This window comes from Anopheles cruzii, chromosome 3 (genome assembly GCF_943734635.1).
Source record: "Anopheles cruzii chromosome 3, idAnoCruzAS_RS32_06, whole genome shotgun sequence".
NCBI classification, from domain to species: Eukaryota; Metazoa; Arthropoda; class Insecta; order Diptera; family Culicidae; genus Anopheles; species Anopheles cruzii.
The window spans coordinates 17430440-17454599 of NC_069145.1; the positions used below are offsets into that span (position 1 = coordinate 17430440).

Consider the following 24160-nt stretch of genomic DNA (forward strand, 5'->3'; position numbering starts at 1 on the left):
GTTGTGATTTTTTTTTCTGACCCACTGGCCGACAACGTCGGACCCATTCTCATGATAAACGAATTTGCAACCAAATTCTTGGCACGGACTGGCGTATCCCAGGCAGCCCGAATGAAGTAAATCGCCCTGCGTTTACGTAACATTGTTATCGCCACCTTTGGGATTTCCTGGGATCCATTGAAATTTTCTATTTTTTGATGCATTTGTATGATTTACAAAAGGATAACACACACTCAAAACACAAATTAATGTGCCATGGATATTCCGGCGCTTCTGCTACGATATTTCAATACGCTCTGAATGGGGACGACGGGACGCCCAAGGGAAATCTGGACTGAAACGTCAGCTTCCGTTTGTCAATCATCATCAGTCACTAACAGTTGCCGAGCTTTTCTCACATTCCCTTTGAAGCTGTTCAGCTGCTGGAAAATCGATGAATTTTCTTCTGTTCGATAATAAAATCCGAAACTGTCCGATCGCTTTTATAATAAAGGCACGAAATGCGATGGCCTTATGAGGCGCATTTGTCTGGATCCGCTTGACAACCCGTTCGAACCATCCTCTGTTAAGCTGAGTGCGTGTTGCGTCATCAATGGGCTGCATTATTTGTCCCACGAGCGTGCCCTTCACCGTGATCATAACTCTGGCCCATGGCCGGAGCTATGTGTATATCCTGGGCCAAGTTCTCACGTGGGCCGCACCGAGCCAGCCTTCAATTCCCGGAAGCGCTCATCACGTTACCTGCCGGCTGCAGAGATGATAGCTCACGTTACAGGACGGTGCCGCCTTCCTTCTGGCGGATGCGCCCCCAACCTGGTACGCGAAGGTTCGATTGCGATCCCAATCGACTTCTTTCCTTTGTATGCCCGTCTGGGCCGGTACTTTCAACAGTCAGCTCATGTCATCTACCATCCCATTTCGCCACGCTGGGAGGTGAATAACAAAGGAATAAGCTCAATCGTACTGCTTGCTACCCGCACTCCGGCGATGGAGGCGCCCGGTAGGTATCAAACAGCGATACAGGGATATTGCCTTGCACTTTGGCCGTCCGTGCAAACATGGCTTCAACCGGATTAGGTCGATCGCTCGAATGGGATTCGTCTTGTTTGCCGAAGCAATCTTTCGTGGCGCTATCGGAGAACTGAATTTTCTAATCTCCGATGCATCGCACATCGGCCAAACGGCGAACGGGAATCCTGAAGTACATTTTCGAATTGAATTGATTTTTATTCTGTATACTAACACGTATAAATGCAGAAACTGGCATATTAAACTGTATTTGTCTTTCAAGTTCTTATGGATAAAGGCAAAATGTTGAAGGTAAAATAACTTTTCAGATTCTCAGAAGCTGCTATTTTTGACGATCCTGCCAGTTGAACGGAGTGTCCTCGTGGCTGTAGTTTTTGATTAATCTGTCGCGACGATTAGCTGACACGTTGGGGACGATTTTTTGTTGCAAAATAATAAACGAATTGTTTCGCAACTTTAGCGTCTGCCAACAAAAGCGCTCTTCCAGTCGCCACAAAAACGGGCTACGTTTTCAAGCGGAAATAAAATGAGTTTTCAACTATTTCAACTCGTCAACCGAAGGGAAAAAATATCCAACCGGGAATTGTTGCAAAAAGGTGGAACTGCTTGAAACTTATTTTACTTCTTGCAAGCGATGCTGGATGTTTTGAAATCGATGCATCCAGTGAGGCACAAAAGGAAGTGGCACAGCAAAGTTCTTGCCGTTTGCTGGCTGAAGCCAATAGAGTTTTTCCATTCCACAACAATATTGGATTTAAAACGATATAAAGATGTTGGTTCTCCCATTCGTATAGCAATGGGCAATGTTGTAGTTTAAAGCATCCTTAATGGGTCTTAACTTTGGTGCATGTGACCTTCACGCGGTAAGCCTATACAAACTTCCAATTTGCTTTCCATAACTAGGGGCTACGATACGGGGCTCAGGTCCCGTAAGGATTAACCAATTTTTCTGCGTAATCCGTTGCGATCGTAATCCGCGAGTGTCGCATGCCAAGCGAGTGTTAAACGGAGCTACGGGACGACAATTATTCTTAATTATAAACTGCCAACATTAATGTAACGCTTTCCTTCTCTAATCCTGCTCATTGTTCACGCACGCCGCCCGCCGATGGATGGGCCTGGTTGCTCACCGAAATGATTAATTTAGTCGTCGGTTGTCAACGGTGGGGCCGTCAATTGAGGCCAACGAATGGCTGGCGACGTAAATGTTGGGACCACCGACACTCAAGCCTCACACAGTTGCAAGCGCCACGTGAAACTTCTTAGTAATTGAGCAATCGGCTCGCTCGATGGAAAACTATTAAAACGCCATCATCCCAGAACGAAGAGATAGTGTAACCAAGGGGTCATTACATGATGCCCTTACGAAACCTGACCAAGGTTACGGCGCTCGTTGTGTGCTATTGCGTTTCAGCTTAATGGAGCAATTAATGAAGCATCCCGGCCCTTTTTCGGCACTAACGTTCGGTGGTGCTAAATTTAGTCCGCAAAGTATAATAGTTACACGCAAGTCGCATGGTTCTCAGACAACTAGAAAATTATTTATATAAAAAGAACTATAGTTTTCATAAAAGTATGACATTTTAATGAGCGCAATGAGGAATTAAAGTAAATAATATTTTACATTGAATGTGTTGATTTGTGGCTAAAAGTGTTCGCAGTGGATTGATTGTAACATTCAATCTGCAGGCCACATCCTTCACCGAATGGACTCAAACAAGTTTGAAGTAATCAATCGTCCGACTAGACACGATGGATCGGTTTTTCCGGTCGGATAACTTTTTTTTTGTGTCCGTGGTAATCATGAATCGCGTGCGGAGGTGAAAGGGTCTTTTGTACGATGGAACGTGAGAGAAATAGCTCCCGCCCGTACAGGAGTCTAGCCAAAGCTCGAATCGGAAAATCTCGATTGTAAGTGAAGAAAATCTACGATCTTCGGCCGGTCGACAGCTAAAGTTTCGACTTGCAAGTTTGGCGTCCTCGAGAAACTCGAGTCGTGCCGCGAGGTGGACTGAAGATGAAGAGCGAAACCAATCGATCGGTGCTTGAAGTGGCTCTCTTAGCGTAGGATCCAAAAGCATATCGTTCTTCATTACCGGTACCGGAGTTTTTACCTTTTGCTTCTTTCGTTACGTACTTTGGTGGTTCCGAAGTGGCCCGAGTCTTCTTGAGCAGCACTTGGACCGATGGTGGGTCGTTCACGTTCTCGTATAGCTTTCAGCCATCAATCAACTAGCCGCTTCAATCGGTTGAACCGGTATATCCCGAAAAGGTACTAAGCACTACCTACCGGATTCTGGAAACAAATTGGACCGCTTTCGCTGGGTCGGAGCTTCTGCTTCGCTAATGTTCGAATACGATGGTTTCCACTTTGGACGTTTTGTGGTGTATCGAAAGGGACTGAATTTTCACCACTTGGGAATAGTAAGATTTGGCACGTATTCGACAAGCAGTGTTAAAAGTTTTTCTAAATTCAATCTCAACCGAAACATGCCGGTACAGTACAAATTCGCAATGGGATGGTCTTTATCAATTACAAACTTTCGCTCACGGAAAACCAATAACACGGCGGCTGTCCTTGAGGTCAAAATCGAAACATAAGTCCAGAACGAGACAAAATTACATTTGCATCCGAATGTTCTTGGGAACCTGTTTACTTTAAAGTCAACGGTAAACTCTTTCAGAGTTACCATTTCCGGTGAAATTCCTCGGCAACGGCGACACAAAGGAAGCAGCGTTTTCTCCCGATACGCGCTGTGTGCTGGTGCTTAAAATAACATATCATATCGTTTCCTGTGGACTCTGGCGTCCCATGAGAGCGCACCGGAATGTGAATGTTCGGTTTAAAACTAGATCGCGCCGCAGGGAACCCCACCGCATCCGAAGGGTATGCCAAAAATTGGCCAGTAAACTCCGGCCAGCTCCGAGCACACTTGGTGACGCGCACTTCCGGTCGGACTCGGTCGGTGCCATTGTAGGTCATTGTCCTTTGCTGCCACCATCCGGGTCATCCGTGTGATGCCGTTTCTCCAGGGTTATGTTTACTGTGCGAACCGCAGAAGCACGGCTCGGGAGCTCGGTCGATCCGAATGAAACCCAAAATGGCTCCAAAGGCTCCAGAAAATTGCGTGATGGGAGAGCAGATAATTTTAAAGTGCACATGCATCGTGCACGCGCGTTCCTCCAGCCAAATCGGTTGGAATCGTTTCAGCAGCAAAGTGATAATGAACTCACAGCACCATGAGCTCATCTATTCCCTGGGTCCCGGCGACCCACTTGGCGCCATTCCGGCAGTGCGATAAATAACGCACGACCCGCGAAATGGTACAGATTTGATGGTCGAGCACTTATACAATCTGCTTATAGCGACAAGAAGTGCCACTTGAGATCGCTTCGAATGATTAATTAAAAGCGGATCAACACCATCCACGGCACGTTCGCGTAATTGGCTCCGTACCTCACGCACCGAAAACACTGGTAGTGGTAATTAATTTTCTATTTGCAAAACCGGGGGCCGGCAAACGGTGATTGGATAATTAATTTTCCCATCGACACGTCCACGTAAGACCGTGGCTTTGGGACTTTGATTTAATTATTCTGCTCACCGTTTTCATTCACTAGAGCTTACACCGGTTTTTGTAACTACATTCCCGTTGGCTCACGTTGTGCAGAAATGTAACCATTTCGATTGAAGGGCGTACTTTTGAGGGTTTTGAACGATTTACGAGCCATTATCGTGGGGCGTGCCACAATGTTGGCGTCACTCGAACACGGTGCACGTTGCGTTGCGATCGAGTAATTGCTGATTTGCTCATCAAAAGGATCGTGAAAAGTCCCATTCAGATACCCGTATTGTTATCGTCTCTCGGAGACGATTATAAAGGGACTCAATCTGCCAGAAAATGAAGCCAACAAAAGAGGGTGTGAACGCAACGGTGAAGGGATGTTAAACAAGCGCAAGGTACGCAACACTGTCGGCTGCCCACAGACGACTTGCTGTGCCCTACATCGGAAGTACATCGTTTCTTGACCATCGGAACAACGCTCTTCGCCCATGCTTCACGTTCCAGGTCCGTCCGGTTCTGGGCCGTACGTTCCGTACTCCGGCTTTACAGTGTGTGCCCCGCCGGCGTTAAAAAACACTGTTATGCGTTGGTAAGCAAATAAGGTCATCGTTGTGTGCTGTTGGCGGGGACGCCGTGTTGCTTGGGCGCCCTTTGTCCATCACGCCGGGTGCGGTTCAGGTCACCACCAGGCGTGACACTGGGCCCAAAGGATAGTGGAAAAACTGGGTAGCAAAAAAATGGCGGCCCATCAGGAAATCATGGTCTATGGGATCACCGGGCCGGGACACTGTGGTGTTGGGAAAACTAATCCAAAATACCGAGAGTGGAGCAAATAGATCGATTGCTTCTAGAGAGTAAAGGACTGTCACTTGATAAGAGGTGCAGCAAAAGCGTGCAAATTAAAAAAGAAACTCTTGTCCATGATCGAAATGAGGATTTTCCGTTTGCTTTCACGTGGACTTTGGCATGGTTGGGACCCATTAATAGCAATTTTTATTAAACTTTAACAGCAACTGGGCAACATGTGCGTGTAGCGTCTTTATTCGAACCCATTTGGCTTCCTCTTAATGTGCCCATTTGCTAAAAAACGTTGGTCCCAAACCCGTTCTCGAATGGCGAAACCATAAACTAATCCTTCCGCGAGGTCCGTTTTCCAATTGCATTTCAAAGGCCACTCGCCCCGTCCCCCGTAACGCTCTCGGGAAGCAATTAAACGCTTCGATTAATTGCATCGTTTAGATTTCCAATTACAGAACCGCTGTCCCTCCGGGGTTGCACTTTTCACGAAATGGCCACTCCGAAAAGGGCTCAAATCCCAAAACCCATTCCGGGCCGAGTCCGGGCCGACGTAAATGAGCCGTTTCGGCATATTAATTACTTTGCCGTGGGGCGCACCGATTCTCAGTCGTGTCCCACCCATCCCAGCCACATAAGTCTTGTGCCGCATGTTAAGAGCATATTTAAGCGCCCCAGTTAATTACGAGCAGAACTCAGGGGCTCAGTGCCCTGGCGCACCGAGCGCCATGAACTTGACAGGGACACGTGCTGCGGACCGAGATTGATACAAGCGACCGTCGATAAATGCACCATCCTGCCTGGGCAGCTGGCGTTGACAACTTCAGGATCTGTTCCGATGACTGCTGGCAGTCTGAATGGGAAGAGGCAAAGTTTGGCTCCCATCCCGACCCGGTTTGAAGTTTTCCCGTTGTTCCCGTTTTCCCTTCCCGGTCCAATTACTTTCGGTGACGTTACTGTGAAGGTCGCCGTCGAAGAGAATGGTTTACTGTCACTTGTCACGCCACCCTTCTCGGCGTGCGGGCCAGACGGCGATCCCGCTCTGCTAATCCAATGATCTGTGTGAACCGTTACCAGGTTATGAGTTTGCCGAACCTACGCCTAGCGTGACGCAGCGAGCGTGTGACGTCCGTGGGACCAGCCGCCCAGCGATGTGTTGACGGAAATTGAATTTCCAAGTAAACAACAACCGCGCCAAAGTGTTTCCGACCATAAACAGTCTCCCGGGGAGCGTTAACCGGATAGTGTGTGTGTGTGTGTGCGTACGTGTGAGTGTCCGGATCCGGAATCGAGTTTGTTGTCGAATCGAGAGCAGCGGCCGAACGACGTCAGCAGCAGCAGCAGCAAGGAGTCGCCCCTTTCCCGCAGTTACAACCAATTGCGAGTCTTCGATTGCGTCTCGATTGACGGTGGCTGCTTTGGCTGACACTTCCCGGTTACAAAGTTTCGTGCGGTGGGGTCCCAAGCGGTGGGTCCCCGCTGCGCGTAATGAGGAGTTTGCGTAGGTGAAGGGCGCTACCCTTCGTTGCCGAAAGCTCGACCAGTGGACAGAATGTTGTGCTTCAATCTGAAAATAGCCACCATCTTCCGGGCGTACCGGGAAACGGATCCTGTGCGCGATCGGAGCCAAAGTTTGTTCACACCACCACCGAGGGCCCCGCACCGGGACATCGGTGCACTGCGGGTCCTGCAGCGCCGTGCATCGAGCGTGATGTAAGTTGCTTCCCGGCTGCTCGCTTAATGCGAAAACCCAGCTGGACCTACCAGGACCAGGGGTCGGGGACAATGTTGGTTCCTGTACGGAACAGGAATAGTGTAAATAGTGTACCACGTTGTTTGCCCATTAATGACACATTAGCGTTACGGGGAGCGTACAGCTTACAACTCGGCTTCGCACTTTGCGGACGATCATAATTTATTTACCCTCCCGTCGGAGATTTCATTTATTAAAAGAGCAACGTATAACAGTCAATACCGCAAGTCCTGATGCCTGAGTTTGCCCTGCCTTAAACGCCTAAAGTTATGCTTACCGCTTGTCAGGTATGCTGTTGCCTTTTTAAAATGTTCCTCCAACAAGTCGCTATCTATGAAAACATTCCGAAACTCGAACGAATATAAAACATAATGACGAACGACTGAGCTGCTCAGGCTGCCCGTTCCCGAGAGATGCCCGGAGGTGTAGGCAAACCAAGGAGGCAACCTCTTTTCGGTTCCGAACAACGAACTTTTTCCCACAACAACTTCCAGCTTATTTGCCCCGTTTTATGTGCTGTAATGCACCTTATTTTTGTGCCGATAAAATCCGCCACGTGACCTCCGAGCATACACTGCATACGGTGCGCAGACACGAACTGCCGTAAATCCCCGTGCATAAAACACAGCCTTCCGCATGAATCAGCACGCGCCCCGCCCGTGTTCATCGGTATGCCTGGTTTGCTACGTTAAGACGTCATTTCGAGAGATCCCCGAATTGGCCCCGTGTTCCCGTGTGGCCACGGGTTTTGCTTGACGAAACTTTGGAATACGGGTGCTTAAGATTTCGATCGAGTGAGTGGCACATTTCGGGCCAAGCCATTCGAGGCCCGTTCTGACAAAACAAACGAAGACGCTTTGCGCTGTCAAGGATACGCGCGAGAGAATGATGCTGCCTTTATCTCGTAAAGGCAATTAACGAGAAGCGTTTTAATTTCCGGTTCCCGTTGTGACTGCCGCTGCCGTCGCCTGGCAATGGCGCAGTCAGCCGGTGACGCCATTACGATGTGCTTCACGTGTTTGGGGGTAGCTCATTTTGATAACAACACTTGACCGCATCTCGATGGCTAAAAGTTGCTCCGTAAAGGGAAGTCATCCTCCTGGGGTTTTATTTAGAAAACCCAAGAACACCGAGTTTTGTGGCTCCCAAAAGAACTCGAATTCGACGCCATAAACAGGGTACGCTTCGCTGCACCTAATCAGGAGCCACCCGGGGATCGGTCGACTCCAGTTGTGCACTCGGCGAGTCGGCTGCAACGATAGTTCATAATCTTCCTTTCGGCTTTACCGAGCGTTGCCCACCTTCAACCATAAAGCCACATCCCAAACCGTGTCGATTCCGCAACATAAACCCTCGGCAGGACTCGGGTCCGACCTTCACTGCGGGGTTGGTTCTGTCGAGTCATCGCAAAAGAGATTGCCGACCGACCGCCCGTTTTAGGTTTGGGGCCGAAAAACGCCAAAAACACATTACGGTTCTTCGTTCCGTTCCGTGCCAGCTGATGTTTATGTTTGCGGTTGGCCTACATAAACAGATGCTTGGCGAAACATCGGCTTGGCGTTCGGCGTTGAGTGTGTTTTGCAGACGAATGTAACAATGTTTGCCGGTGCTACAGGTTACGCTTCCGGTGTGCTGTGTTTAATCGATAAGTTTGTCTCGTTTCTTAACATTTTTAGTGAAAAAATCGAAAAGAAAAAAATCTGTAAATGAAAATTAAAATGGGATGATGCAATGGTTTAGCAAATTCTTTCAGGGGGAGCCACTATTGTGGCTACAGTTTGAGGTACCCAAAGGTTACCGGACTACCGACAGGAAAGCCAAGAATCACGGACCATCGCAGTGTGGACGGTCACGGTTGACACTGATTAATGGTCGCCACCAAAACGGGATTAAAAGAACATCGGACTGGCCGCATCGCAGTTTGTTCGTTGCCCTGTCCCATTCCGGGCCGATGGCCACCGTTTGCATTCCGCTCACAAAAGCGCACGGCAGATTCCAGCAAAGTCTAGTTAATGATAATTGGAGCCCGAGAAAACCCCGGCAGCTGCAGTCGCATCGCCGTTGGATGGAATCATCATTTCTCCGGTTCTGCAGATCCTTTATAATGATCGTTGTTTTTTTCTTTCGTTGTCGAAACACCATTCCATCTTTTGCCTTCGGCTAGGACGGCACCCGGCTCCGAAGGTGACAAAAAATACTAATTTCCGTGGGTTTACTTTTTTCACTTACAGCACTTCCGCCACCGAACTCATATCGAGGAGAGGTGTCTTCTCCAGGCGGCACTATGGATCGGTGGACCAGGTAAGTGATAATTAACATTCCAAAAGTGTGCTGGAAACGTGCTGGAAAGATGTTTAAAGAGCGCTAAATTTGAATGGCACTTGGCTCGTTGACTGTGGAAAAGCCGAAAACGACGCGATCGCTGCCACTCGCTACGACCGGTTGACTGGTCGTTAGTAGTAAGGCAACAATAAGAAGTAATGATAGTCCGGATCGGACAATTTATGTCGCCTAATGCAAATTACGTTCAATTCGTCTAATTGGTGTCTTTCATTGGATTTTATCCTAGTGATTTTACATTGTTTTAACCTTCCACGAACACCGCCAAACAGTCAGGTTTTTTGTCAGATTTATCCGATCTCTTTATTAGGCAAAAAATGAGTCTACTTTGGCTTGACCATAAAATTTAAAATCGAGCTGAGATCCAGACAATCTCCAAACAGTTCACAGACCATCGTCCACCGTGGGCCGGCCGGCCAGTGGTCCGTGGACCGAATGGACCGTTCGTGAAACCGGAGAACGGTCCGTAATGTTCATTTATCACAAACTGCGCATCCCGGCCGTGCTCCGTTTACACGAATTAATCCGCATTAATTGGGACTTCAAGGAAAATCCCGCCCCGTGGCGAAAATGTTTGCTCGGCGCAAGGGAACCGAGGGATCCGAATGGGTTGTGCATCCCGAACCCTGGCCCGGCCCGGGTTCTGGAAAAGGGAATCAATCTTGATTACAACGCCGATGAGTGCCGGTAGTGTGAAATGCCTGGAATGGAAATCGGAACCGATGTTGTCCGGGGTGCTGAAAAGAGAGACGAAAATTGTCGCTGACTCTGCAACGCGCAGAGTTAGGGTTAGAAGAAATGTTCTTTTGAAAATGCCCCGTAAAAGTAATTAAAACGTTTAGGTAACAGAGTTCGGTGGCGGGTGATTCGAGTGGTTGCGGTGTGGTTTAGCGTTCCTGCGAATAGATCAATCACAAACGCGGGCGGACCCGACAGCGGCACGGATTAGTAGGCGCTTCCGGTGGCCGGCTTGCTACTCACGGTTCGGCAGGATGAAGATTTTGTTCGTGATCTGATAGTAATCGTAGTCATCTTCCGCCTCCTCGGGCTCGTCCGCCTGCATGCTGGACGGTTCGTCACCCTGGTAGTCGAAGCTGTCCTTCAGCTGGCTGACCGGCGACTGGCGGTGCGCCAGCTTGTCGTGGAAGCTGTTCAGGATGCGCTCCGGCACCTCCGGGTAGCGCGTCCGGTTTGGCGTGTACTCGATGCCGAGCTTCATCAGGAAGTGCGCCTTGATCGACTTCAGCGAAGCCATCGCGTACACGTTCCGGTACTGGCACGCCTGGCAGCTAAACTGATGGTGGTGGTGGTGGTGGTGCTGGTGGTTGCCGAACGGCGAATCGGCCACATCGCTGTGGACCCCGTCGGCCGACGAGTCGTACCGGCTGACCGAGATCATGTCCGGTTCCAGGAACGCTTGGCTGGCGTTCAGATGGTTGTCGTACTTGGCGCCCCCGGCAAGCGATTCCTTCGAGCCGTGCGCACGGACGACCGCCACGACGCTCCACAGCCACAGCACGTACAGAGCCACCCGGTGCGGGTGAAAGGATCCATTTGCCGTCTTCATTACTCCGAACGGCCGATTGATGGCGGGCACTTTCTCACCGTCACTGAAACGACTTTCTCTCACAAAACCTGTAGCTCCACGAGGGGGGCACTCCCAAAAAGTCACACGCCACAGTGCACACCAGGCGAAAGGCGAAACGATCACACCCGCGGGATTTGCAAACGACACACAGCAACGACGGCGGTCGGATACAATGTTGCCCGCGGTCGCGCCGGGCCAGCAATATTTATACCCACGCCTGACCACGGCCGGGCTGCTGAGTGTCAATCAATTGGCATCAATGAACGACGACGACGATGACCACGACGGCATAAGGTGGCGCCATTTTTCGCATGAACCCCCGCTCCCGGATTCACGGTTGCCACGCGAAGCGCCCGCGACTGGGGCCGTGGGAGCCGTGGGTTAAATGGTTTCAATTAAAATTGATTTTAATCGGTCAACAATGTCGCCGCTTGCCGGCCATGCCCGGAGTGCCCGGAATGTCGCTGAACTCTTTATGATGGCACGACTTTGTGTTGTTTTTTGTCCCCCTCTCAAAGGCGCAAGGATGCACCCAGTGCTCCGAAAATGTGCCGCCGTTGGAACCGAAAGTGATTGAATTTAAGGCACATTTTAAAATTGAGTCACATTCCGCGGCCATGATCCGCGGCCATGATCCGCGGCTCTCCAATGACTTTCTGGCTACTTTCGGTGGCACAAATGGCCCACTTTATGCTGACCGGCGATGCACCGAAAATGATTGCTTGCTGGCGCCAAAGTTGATCAAATTATCACGACTCGGGACGACCTGTTGACAAAATGGAAAACAAAAAAAAACATCACCCTCACCGGGGTCATAAAAATCGTGGTGGCAAATGACGATAGCGAAGCTTTGGATGCGCTTTGTTGGAAGGTGTCCAACACTTTTAAAACCATCCACTGGAAACACAGGCACAAAAGTGCACGGCACGAAAAGTGGTCATTTATTCGGTTTAATTCCATCCGAGTTTATGCTCCGCGAGGGAGTTTTTGTTTTGAGCACTTTTTCACAAAAAAGAAGTGTTAGCTCAACGTCAACCCGTTGGCCCGTCGTGCATTCCGGTCGTTTCGGTTTGTGATCGGCGACCGAAAGTTTTGGCCGAAATGTCTGGATGCCTTTTATCGCATCCCTCGGGTGGGCAAAGTTGCTATCATACGCTCCAAAGACCCGGTCGAGGGGGTTCCACTTGTTGTGACAGTGTGCAGGGTACTCCGCGTCATGCTTCATGTTTAATTCATACGCTGCAACTCGCTTCGCAGGACCACTGAGCTATGGCTGCAACGGGTCGAGTAGAGTGATTGTATTTTTCATAACAGCAAAAAGTGACCGCTAAGGTATTCGGGAAGTCGATGTCTTGCAAACAATAAAACTTGAATTGGTGCTCCAAAATTGAACCGTTTGTGTGAGGAAAATGGATTGTTCCGGTGCCGTACCATCTACTAACCATCCGCTTTGCCACGACTGACACGACAGGACAAAGACAGAATTTACTACCGTCGCCTCCGATAGGACACGTTTCCACATTCGGTCGGTCGATTTTTCAATAAAAAGCGTGTCGTACGGTGACGGAACAGAGCAGACCGAACAGTGGCCGAACCGTCGCATCCAAAGCTTCTCATTAGCTTTTTCACTCCACGCCAAAGCCAAGCCTCGGAAAAAGGCAGGCAAGCAGAAGTGGCGTTACAGCGTTTCATCAATTTCTGGCATATCGGAACACGAAAAAGCACGGAGACAGCGGCAGAGTGATCGGAAGCCGGATGGTACTTCACGGGCTCGCAGCTGGCGCAACCTTCACCCATTATTGATGGGTAGCCATTTGAAATTGGAACACGCGTTCGGTGTGATCTGCCCCGGAAGTACCACGTGGAGCCGACTCTTTGCGCTGTGACCCAGTGGCAACGCTCCGGCGCTAAGGTGTCATCTTGTTTGACACACCAAATTACCATAGCGAATGGGCCAATCTTTTCGTAATGAATTATACATTTCGTGGCCCACAGCCCTCGGGTGGCAGGCCGTGTCCTTGGCGTTGCTTCGAGCGGCAGCAGCAGCAGCAGCAGCAGCAGAACTTTGGTCCGCTGCTACACTACTGTTCCGTGGGCCGCGTGAAGCAAAAGAAATGATGACAAAGGAGATTTAAACGTTCTTTATGGGCGCAGCGCAGGTCCTGATAGGAATAGTGCGCCCGCGTAGCACCTAAGCTCGGTGGAGCGCAATCGTACGTCATAATTGCTGAAGCCGAGTACACCGCCGAGCAGGACAATGGTTTTTAATTATTCACCACAACGGCCGCGCCCTATCTCAAGCTCTCATCTGGGCGCTGGGCAGGGCATAACCACGCGACACCGGAATAGACCTATATCCTCGGCCCCGGCTCTGGCGGTTTATGGCTTGGTTTGGTTTGAAGACACACGACGACGAACGTACTTCGTCGCTGGCACAACCAGCGCTGGCAGCATGCTTGAGGGCCTTCCCTCGGGCCTCGGATCACGGCATCAGTTTCTGATTTGTTTCTCCGTTTCCGGTTTGTTTCCCGTGTCGACTCGCCCGTGCAGCTGCCGCAGTCGGAAATTGACGGACTCGATCCCAACTGTCGTCGGTTTCGCCTAGAGAACGGAGAATCGCTAGCCGAAAAGGATGAGGTACGTAGCGTTGACCGTAGATTTTACCGCCCATAATAAGCTTTCCCATTTGTAGCGTCTAGCGTTTGGTTAGCGAATCAACATTTTATTTTTCGAATTTATCCATGAATTGTTTTGTTCAACAAACGGGCACTCCACTGTGTTGTGTTGCAAGTCTTACTTTAGAACATTGCTGCAGATTTACACCATTACAACAAATTGCATCGCCGATTCCTGTCAAACGATTACATGGACGAGTCTTACCGACTGCGGTGGTAACTTTTCCACCGTGTGCCTCCGCTCCGACATCATTACACAATCGTCTTACACACTTGGGCAGCACTCGAGAACGTACGCCCCTTCTCGTGTATTAAATTGGCTTTTCCTTCTCTATTTGCCTTCAGTCAATAATAATCTCGGCACGAAGATCAATTTTCTTGAAAACTTTGTCGGAAATTGGAATGAATTACGTTGCCGCTTGCGTGGCGGAACCCGGAACCCAAGAAGGGCATCGAAAAAAGAGCATCGCCGGCAATTTTAAAGTCGAAAAGAATGACAAGTTTCCCGGAAGCAACGGCCCCGAACGCGATTCGATCCCTTCTGCCGAACCTTCAACCTCCAACTTCAGTGGCTCCGGTGCCACTCGGTGGTTCCTTAAATCACTGCGAAGAGCGCCAGCGACAGCGGGTCGACCGAAAATTCCAATTTACGCCCCACGTTTTTATCGCTTTTCAATACTTTCGCATGGTGCTTATGCTTATTTTGATGTAAAACAAAACAGCAAGGAGAACTTTGAGCCACGGTTCCCGCTGCTTCGGGGCTTCGGGGAGACGTCCGTCGAGCGAGACGCTCATTGAAAGTTTTCCCTTTTTTTTTCTTCTTTCTCCCTAAAACGCTACGTACTACGAACCGTGGTGGTGCTCTGCTGACGTTTGCTGGCCGGAAAAAAGGTATTCGGTTCACCCAGCATACCCATTCTCGAGAATCCGGAACATCAAACGCGATGGTACTTCAAGTATTTTCTCGGAAAGTGTAAGTAAGACGCCATTTTTATCACTCGCCGTGCTCAACGGCTGGTTTGTTGATTTTATTTTTATATAGCCTTGCACCTGACAGCTGCACTTCCTGGCGGGCCGGGTCTGTTTCGTGGAAGGCCTTCGGAGGTCCTCTTACCTAACAGTTTAATTCACTTCGTTCTCGTTATACGTTTCCGATGAAACATTTTACGACACAATATGGTTGGCTAGTGGAAAACTCCTTCAATAACTTCGCCGCATTGTGCTTTACCGTTCCTTTCCGCAGTGCACCAGAACTACGTCGGCATCGACTCGGAGAAGAATCCATACTTTCTGTCGATCGTGTCGCAGGACTCGGGCAGCAAGTGTATGCCGCTGTATCGGGTCATGCTGTTCCGGAAGCAGGTAACTACAGCCTGCACCCTTTATTACATTTTACACTTCGCTATCGTGGTTAAAGAAGACATATCTCCCAGAAGGGGCACTGTGGCGTGCATAATCCTTCAAAGTTCACCAGAGCGTTCACCAATCTTCTACGCCCTCAACGTTCAACCGATGGAATATTTCGCGGCCTTTTGCCGACCCACAGAGACTAATTAAATGTGCCCCGAGTGTCCCTCAAGAGCGGAGAACATAATAAAATCCAATGCGCCCACCATTATTTTCGCTGTCTCCGGTGTCAGCATTTCTGGACCCGGGCGGCCAAGCCAAGCCAGGCGGGAAAGATCCCATTTGACGTTGACGTACTAACCTTGCCCTCGCGCTGGCCTCAGGTGACCACCCTAGGAAGATAAAGGGAATTGGGGACGGGTCTTAGGACGCTTCCGGCCCACGTGGTTCTACCGGCGACGAGATAAATGTCCGAACGTTGATGTTCCGGCCATTGAAAGTTTCGTGCCATTCGTTTCGGTTTGGAGCCGGCTCGTTTTACGGACGATTTGTCGATGTCGGTTTCCGGCCGCCAGCGGTTCCCGAGGGTTGGCAAATTGAAAATGGATGTGCCGATGGATACAGTAGGTACGCAGGCCGCAGGCTTTGTTCCCGGTGCGTGTCTGAAGACAACGAACCACTCTAAGGTGGCCACGGCTAAAAGGACGCACGGCACGTTAGTTGGGCGATGGCGTACGTCCCCAGCGGTAGCAGTCGTAGATCTTCGTCTATTTTTAGCCCATTGTTTGAAGAGGCAAAGGTGAAAATTTGTCAATCGATCGGCGCCAAAAGTCTCCAGGGGCCCATACGACACGTGCTTCACAGATATCAAGCCTTTTTACTGTCACCAGCGTTATTTTCTTTGGCCAACAATTTAATGCGTCGCAAGTTTGGACGTATTTAGAAACCGAATATGATGCTGTAAAGTCATTCACACAAAATGGTAATGAAGGAAGGAGCATAAACATGTAACAGAACCGGCCACTCGCAGGGATGGAATGCTGAGAACCACACTTTCAGCAAAAGCAAACTCGTGTCGAGCTGACATTTATTGATTTGTATGGATTGTCCAAAGGGAACCCGTTTGCTGCAGAGCCCGAGTCCCAAAGGTACACCCTAAAAACCGGGGCTTCCCGGGTGCTAAGTAGGGCACTCGAAGTCTGTTAAAATTCCCAACCACCCAAGCCCGGTTCAAGTATCAAGGATACGATTTTGCTGTATCGCGCCGCCAAAAGAAAACAGGCAGAAGAAAAACAGCGAATAGAAGAGTAATTTTCCAAATCTTTCACTCACTTTGATGTTTCCGTCCGCAGCGTGCCGTGTAAGCGGTTATGTTCAACACACACACACACACATGGCACGTTTGCGATGGTTCTCCGTGACGTCACGAGGAATGTAAAGTGGCGACCGATCCGTGGGGAGCGTGGGCTTAGAACATGGAGCAGAAACATTTGCGGATGGCGTACTCCGGCGGCTGGCCGTGGGTAGCGTCTGGGAAACATATCACGGTTATCACGTTGGGTTGGTTCATGCTAATAATGCCAGCGTCGTGTCTTTCCCCTAGGGTGCACAAAAGCTGGCGCTGCCCTACAACCCTCAGCAGAAGCTGACGGTGAAGCAGATCCTGTCCAACTTCACGCTCATGGACGCGAACAAATCACCGAAGGAAATCTTCTCGGCCGACATACAGAAGGACCTACTGCTGCTCGAGGAGCAGGAGGGCTCGGTGAACTTCAAATTCGGGGTCGTTTACATGAAGGCGGGCCAGAAGATGGACGACGAGATGCTGAGCAATGGTTGGTTGGGATGCGTCTGGGCAATTTTTGGTACACCTTCTTACATTTTCCTTTTCTTTTTCCAAAATCCGTGGCCCCACAGAAACCGGAAGTGCGGAGTTTGACGATTTCCTGGCCCTGCTGGGCGAAAGAATACGCCTAAAAGAATGGGAACGGTACCGCGGTGGGCTGGACGTTAAAGGTAGGTGACGCCAACGAAAGTGTTAATCGTTTTTTCGGGCTTTTTCTTTTCGTTGTTTGAGCTAATAATAACGGGCGTGTACGCAGTTCGGTATCTAAAATTAACCCGAGCGAGCGATAAACCCCACCAACCAACTAACCTGTCTATCGACCCCCCTCGGTTTCGGCTTCCAGGAGACATGACGGGAAAGTACTCGGTCTACACGCTGTACGAAGGACACGAAATTATGTTCCACGTATCGACGCTGCTGCCCTTCAGCAGAGATAATCGGCAGCAGGTGAGTTGGCGGCGGCCGCGGCTAATTTATGCGCGGCCGCCAGTGGCCGCACGATAAGACGATCGATTTCGGATCGGTTGGCGGTTCGGAATGGTGGTGGTACTTTGTAGAGCTTACCTGTCGGTCGTTACCGTTCCATTACCGTGATTGTTAATTTCCCATGGCGTCCGTCCGTTCGGTTTCCAATTCCAAAGGTGGAGCGCAAGCGACATATCGGGAATGACATTGTCAACATCATCTTCATCGACGAAGAAGCCGGGAGCGAGGAGACGACGGAGTTTATTCCAAATAACGTAAAGAGTCAATTTACACGTAAGTATCGTCATGACATTATGAGGTTCCTAATCACAAACATGGGTCGCATTCGCCTCTCGGTGATGTTCTCTTTGATTTGATTCTGTTACCGAATGCCCCAACAATCGCTGAGATTCGATGAAATTTGTCGACTTTTTCTTTACAAAAATCTCGATTCTATCGTTAGTTCTTCAGTTCTTTGGTGATTTTAGTTCTGAAACTGTAGATAGTATAGAACACACATTAAACAGTCAGAAACTAGTAATGACGTGACCCATAAACAGGCGAAAATAAACCTTTTCTTAACTCACACACTCAATCGCAGTTCTTTCGACGATTGAATTGTTTAACATGTCGCATATTAGACCATAATGGGCTCACGTAGGTTAAAGGTGGTCAGTTCTCTCTACAATTTCATTAGTCGGGTCCCGTGGGTCAATCTGGTCGTGTCACATCGCGCATCTAGTAATAAATCATTTTCACTCAACCGGATCACACACCTACGTCCGGTACGTTCAAAGGACCGTTCTGTTGATTACCTTTTTTTCTTCTTCCCTCACTTCGCGCTTTAGATGTTTTCGCCGTGGTGACGAGACGAGGGACACGCTACCGGCTGGCCGTGTACTGCGACGAGACGGTTCCCCCGTTCGGACCAACGTTACCCAACCCGCCCGAGTTCGAGGTAGGTACGGTGCTCCATCCCGAAGGAGGACCATTTCGCACCTTTCTCCGAAACAGGGCCCCGAAAATGATGGCGTGTCACGAACCACTCACCTGTCACGCCGTCGGTCCACGTGAGGACACACTGCTCGCCACCTGACGGTGTGCTTTTTGTGTGGTCGGCCTTTTAACGGTGCCTTAATTGGGTAGAATCCAAATCTCATTGTTGTGTTGATTGACCGTTTCTACTCGCATCCTGCTCACGGCGTAAAAGTGTGAACGTTGGGCGAGTCCAGCAGGGGTGAGAAAAGTGAACACTTTTCGAGCGCCAAACCCTGTACGGCGGAAGTTGCGCCGCGTGCCGCTTCCTCAATAAATTGACTGACACCAGCGGCAGCAGCGTGTTGGCGCGATGTCGTAGGTCGGTTACAGGGCGTAGTCCTTCGTTCACGCCGCACCTCCGAAATGGGACGAATTCAAGGACGTTTCCAACCCGAACCTCGGGGGCCGAACCTTCCCGCTCCAGATTCACGTCGCTCACGCGCCCAGATTGTGGTTTGCTTATGGATTAGTGAGGATTATAGCCGCCGCTGAATGGTTTACGAAGCACATAAAAACTAAGAGCCTCAGCCACCAAGACGGCGAACCAACATATGGCTGCAATCTGGAGCCAGCGTCTGGAGAATTCGCCGGAATCGTGCCAACGGCGATACAATGCATATTCATGTACGTCTAGTGACTAATCCGGATAGTGAAACCTGCCCCCCCGACCGGTTGTCACAAAGTAGAAAAGTTCGTCCGCGACAAAGTCGGGGACCTTTCTCCGGCACCCCACCGGAACCGGAAGGCGTACGGGCGGTGGCCGTTGTTCGCATCGTAATGGCTAACTGGCGTGTTCCGGGTAATCCAATTGTGATGAACATTGTTGCACTCGCCATTATTGCCACCGGACCGGGCATTGGCACAACTAGCGTTAACGATACACGTTGAATTAGCAAAATTGCAATAACGCCACGTTGACTGTTTCGGACCGTGAACTTTAAATAGTAACATTTTGTTGGGGGTTTGTCGAAAATTGAAAACCCACAGTCATCCAGTAGCGGACCCGCAATAATGGTGTCCCATTTTGGATGAAGTGGGTAGTTGAGTCGACAATTTTGGAAGGATGAATGGAACAGTTCCGCCTCAGTTCTCGTCCTTGGTACATTAATGTTCAATATTCAGGCTACTGTTTCAATGTACGTAAACTACGACCGAAAATGCAGACCGAATGTGATTGGCTGCTTCAAAATTGTACATTAAAGTGATGGAATAGCTTAACAGCAGACCCTTCCTTCTGAAGTAGTGGACAGACAGTTTGCTCATTCACCTTTACGAGCGTAGAAGGCCCACAACGAATCCGTTTGAAAGCGAAATCTGCTACGACAGAAGCAGGTCAGGCCTGCCAAATGATGCCATGATTGATGATTTTCCTTGCGTAACTCACAGCAAGCTATCTAGGACCCCCCCCTAATAAAGCTTCCAGTTCCAAGCTTCCAGCCGCACGCACATTAAAGCGAGTTCGAAATTCGGGTCCAAGTGAATAGTAATCAACTGAAAATGTGTTTTTCCTGCTCGCCACCACAACAACGCCAGGATCCGGCCGTCTTCCGGGACTTTCTGCTGGTGAAGCTGATCAACGGCGAGAAGGCCACCTTCCAGACGCCAACCTTCGCCCGGAAGCGTGAACGGACGCTCGAGATGCTGATCAAGGACTTGTACGAAGAGTACGTACACGACAATAAAATGGTAAGTCCGGGACGCTCTTTCTGTGTGTGTGTATGTGTTTGTGAGTTTTCCTCGTGTGATTATTACGCACCTGGCCGCGCTGCGGCAATGGAGTGTAATATCGCTTCCCAGGACCAGGACGGTCCGCACGGGTGTCGGGTGGGTCGAAAAAGAACGGCAGAAAAGATAAATGATTGTCTTAGTTTGGGCCATAAAACCGAACGACCATACGGTGCTCTTTGCCATCAGTTCGCCCGCCCTACGTCCCACTATTGCGTCTCATTTTCGATGTGCACGGGAAAATACTAATCTTCTTCCGTCCAGGAAGAATCTTTCGCCGGAATCTGTGGCCGGAAGCGTAATCTCTTAGCCCGCTGATCCATGTGTAATTAATAACGCTTTTCTCTCTCTCTCTCTCTCTCTCTCTCTCTCTCTCTCTCTCTCTCTCTCTCTTTTTCACGCCCAACAGAATATGCTTAACCGGAGGGCCTTCTCGGAGGTGCTGTATGATGTGCCGCGCACATCAAAGCTGAAGGAAGACGCACGGCAGGTGGAGTTTGTGCGCATCGGCCAGGCCCTGAAGCTGGAGGCGATCGTGCGCGGGGACGCCCCGACGAGCATAGCGTCGGCGGGCACGGTGTTCAAGCGGCCACCGTGGGAACCGCAGTGCTTCTATCCGACGTTTCAGCCGCGGAATGATCTGGTCGGCGACAGCTGGGGTCAGGACCAGCTGTTTCTCGCCTCGGACGAGGGTACATATCTGATCAAGGAGGACCAAACGCACCGGACCGTGTTCGACAAGACGCTCTGCGTGCGGCAGATGAACGTGGTGGAAGACCACGGCATCATGCTGGTCCGGGGGGGCTCTGCGGTACAGAAGGACGGCCACCGGATACACGTGTTCCGGTTGAACGAGTTCACGGACGAGCGGCTCGTGCAGCGTTCGCGGGTCGACGTGAAGGAGCGCCGGATCGAGAAGACCCGCGGCTGTCACATGTACGCGATCTCGCGGGCCGGTGAAGCGCACCTTCGGATGGCCGTGGCCGTCGGACGGAAGCTGCTCATCTACCAGTGGAAGCACACGGCGGCCTGGACCTCGTGGTGCCCGAACAGCGACAATGACACGGTCGAGGGGTTCCTGTTTCTGAAGGAGATACACCTGCACGACTCGCCGACGATCATGACCATTCTGGAGGGCTCGTGTCCGAATGCGGGCCTGCTGATCTGTGTCGGGTACCGGCACCACTTCGAGATCGTTTCCGAGCTGAGCGGGCACGCCACGAAGCTCCACGAGACCGACACGCTGAAGCGTTCCCAGACCCACCTGGTGGCGGCCCTCGACCTGTACGATGGGCAGGACACGGAGATCCTACTGTGTTATAACCGTAAGTGGCCGACATTACCGTAGTTCCGATCAACTCGTCTGACCCTTCGTTTTCTTCCAGATACATGCCACTTTCAGAAGCTGTCGGAGGAGTGCAACAACAGCACCGAGTTCGACTTCCAGTTCAATACGCCACCGTCGTCGGTGGTATGCGCCTTTCCGTACATCATCGCGTTCACGCCGGACACGATGGAGATCCGGTTGCTGGTGAACGGGAACCTGGTGCACACCGTGACGATGGCCGAGCTGCAGCTGGTCACCTCGAAGAAGGACATCTTCTTCGTCACTACCGCTCCCGAGTTCATTCCCAAAGGTGCCAAACTGCGCGGTTTCGACGCGGAGGACCACGAGCAGATGAGCAAGCCGCGGATCGAGGAGAGTCGCGTGGCGCCCGGGGACGATTCGTCCGGCGGGAGCCCTGGCCGCAGCCGGCTGAGCTCCGATGAGGATGCTTCCCCGTCGGCGACCGTGGCCGAAGCGGATCCGAGTGATGCCACCAAGGAGACAGCGGCCAGCGGAGCCAGCTCACTCGCAGCGCCACAGATACAGCGGGCGAAATCGTTGCAAAACCCCAAACCGGAAGCGGATGTCGGTGGCGGTGGCAAGGCGAAAGAAGCGACCCTCTCCGTGGACGACCTGAAGCGTTCGATGTCCAAGAGCAACTCGTACGGCGAGGCTGGTTCCTCGTTCTCCATACCGACCACGACTTGCAGCAAGGACCTGGCGAAACACTTCGGTGCCCAGCCGCTACCGAACACGAAGGACCTGTGCCGGCACTTTGGCGAGGCTTCGGTGCCACCCAACTCGCCCCGCAACAGCACCATCGTGAAGGGCACCTCGCCCAGCTCGCCGACGCGTAAGTCCTTCATCCGGCAGCCAACGCTCAACCTGGGCAAATCGGGCCCGGCCGACGGTGAAACATCGCCCTCGAACGGCTCCAACAGTAAGCCCCTTCGGATCTACCGGATCCCGCTGACGAACCTCACCGGAACGCACGTCCAGTCGCACCACTACCACTACCCGAGCAACGAGCCAGGCAAGAAACCGACGGCCATCGCGACGAAGATGCACCCGAGCGCGGCCATCGCGGCGGCCGTCGTCACGCGGCCCAGCGAGAGCGCCCAGGAACGGGTGCGGCAGCTGCAGTCCTCGAACGAAGAGGATGAAGAAGGACTTTCGCCGGGTGATGATCCGGATCCGAGCGCGACCGCAGCCGCAGGGGATGCGACCGACGGTGGCGGCGGCACGCTGCCCGGGATGAGCATCTTCGACCAGATCCAGCAGGATCTGCAGGAGCTGAGCATGAAGGACAAGCTCGAGCAGGACGATCTGCGCAACTCCGTACTGACGCCCCTGTAAGCCGCTTACTGGTGCGATCTTGGTGGCGGTCCTAAATTGCACAAATACGCCCATTATCCACATCCCGTTGTTACATAAAAAGTTGGTCGATAGCCACACACTCATACACACACTCTATCGACAAGACAAGCGACTCTTCTAGCTGCCACAGAACGAACAGGTCCTGTGTGAGGACAGAATGGTTTGTTGAAGAACCAACCTGAGCTGGCCCAAACCCATTACAAAATTAAAATGGTTTCATAGAGTCGTCTCTCGTGCCACGTCCGGAACGTGGCAGTGGTTCCGACGCGGTGACTGATGAATGTGTAGTATAGTTGGAAATTGCCAAGCATAGAACCCGTTGGAGTTTGAGCGTGGTGCGAGTGGTAGTTGGTAGCCTATTAAATCGTGTGGAACACTATTGTTGCCCCCGAAATGTCCAGAACTTCATTCAGGTTTCTACAGAGAAAAACGCTAAACGCACGCACTTTCATTCGCAGCCTTCGCGAGCCCGAGCCTGGGTCCAGCAACCCGTTCGCAAGCCATTCGGTAAGCCATGCTTTCATGGTTACGTATTTCCCGCAGCGAAGGCGAATCAAAATACAGATATTTAAGAAGCCCCACTGTTTCGTCCCGTGTTAACGAAATCGTTTATGGTTCGGATGGGGTTCGGATCTCGGCCACACCCGAAAGGATCAGTTCAATTGAGCCCCCTGAATTGATCGCATCCATCTCGCACGCACCGCATTCGAACCATGACCGGATTTCAACCAGTCCTTATTCATGATGGGCTTCCGAACCGGCTTTCGGACCATCGTTAGAAAAGGGTAATATGCAGCTGCACAAATCGGAGAGGAATTGTTGGGTAGGCTAACCAGCGGTACCCAGAGCCGGCGCGTAGTTTCGTTTTAATCCACCACAGATAGTATTTAATAGAACGTTAAATGATATACACATAGCATACCGTACTGAGTCATTGTTGCGTCCCTCAAACCAACATTATCATTATTAGCTGTCGGAACACGCTACTGGTTTGCGGTGGTTCCTACAGAACGTCGTCTTCACTAAGTGAGACGGTACAGGACTATTAACCAATAAGGCAAAACGGTTTGCGGGACAGTAACAGATTGAATCAGTGCTCACACATTATTCTAGTTGCCATCAGATTGAGAGAATATAAATATACACAGTCCCAAAACAATAATAACAGGAACCCAGCCATCCAGTTGTTTGCTCGTCCTACAAACTCAACACGGCTGTCTGCACCAATTTTCTGTTTCACCTGTCCGGTGTTATCCGAACCATCGTAGGACAACTATCAAGCATTACCT

At 50.8% G+C, this 24160-nt stretch overlaps 2 protein-coding genes across 2 annotated transcripts; one reads left to right on the forward strand and one right to left on the reverse strand.

The window, feature by feature from the left end:
- Nucleotides 1-6942: 6942 nt before the first annotated feature.
- LOC128272357 (GTPase-activating Rap/Ran-GAP domain-like protein 3) lies at nt 6943-22850 on the forward strand. Its single transcript, XM_053010149.1, has 13 exons — nt 6943-7103; nt 9375-9444; nt 13622-13708; nt 14638-14719; nt 14990-15108; nt 16697-16928; nt 17011-17109; nt 17283-17386; nt 17581-17698; nt 18253-18362; nt 19976-20128; nt 20577-21492; nt 21553-22850. The coding sequence occupies exons 1-13, from the start codon at nt 6943-6945 to the stop codon at nt 22848-22850; spliced, it is 3549 nt and encodes a 1182-aa protein (XP_052866109.1).
- LOC128272358 (uncharacterized) lies at nt 9891-11220 on the reverse strand. Its single transcript, XM_053010150.1, has 2 exons — nt 10465-11220; nt 9891-10379 (listed from the first exon to the last, which is right to left on the reverse strand). The coding sequence occupies exons 1-2, from the start codon at nt 11048-11050 to the stop codon at nt 10273-10275; spliced, it is 693 nt and encodes a 230-aa protein (XP_052866110.1). The 5' UTR covers nt 11051-11220; the 3' UTR covers nt 9891-10272.
- Nucleotides 22851-24160: the final 1310 nt, after the last annotated feature.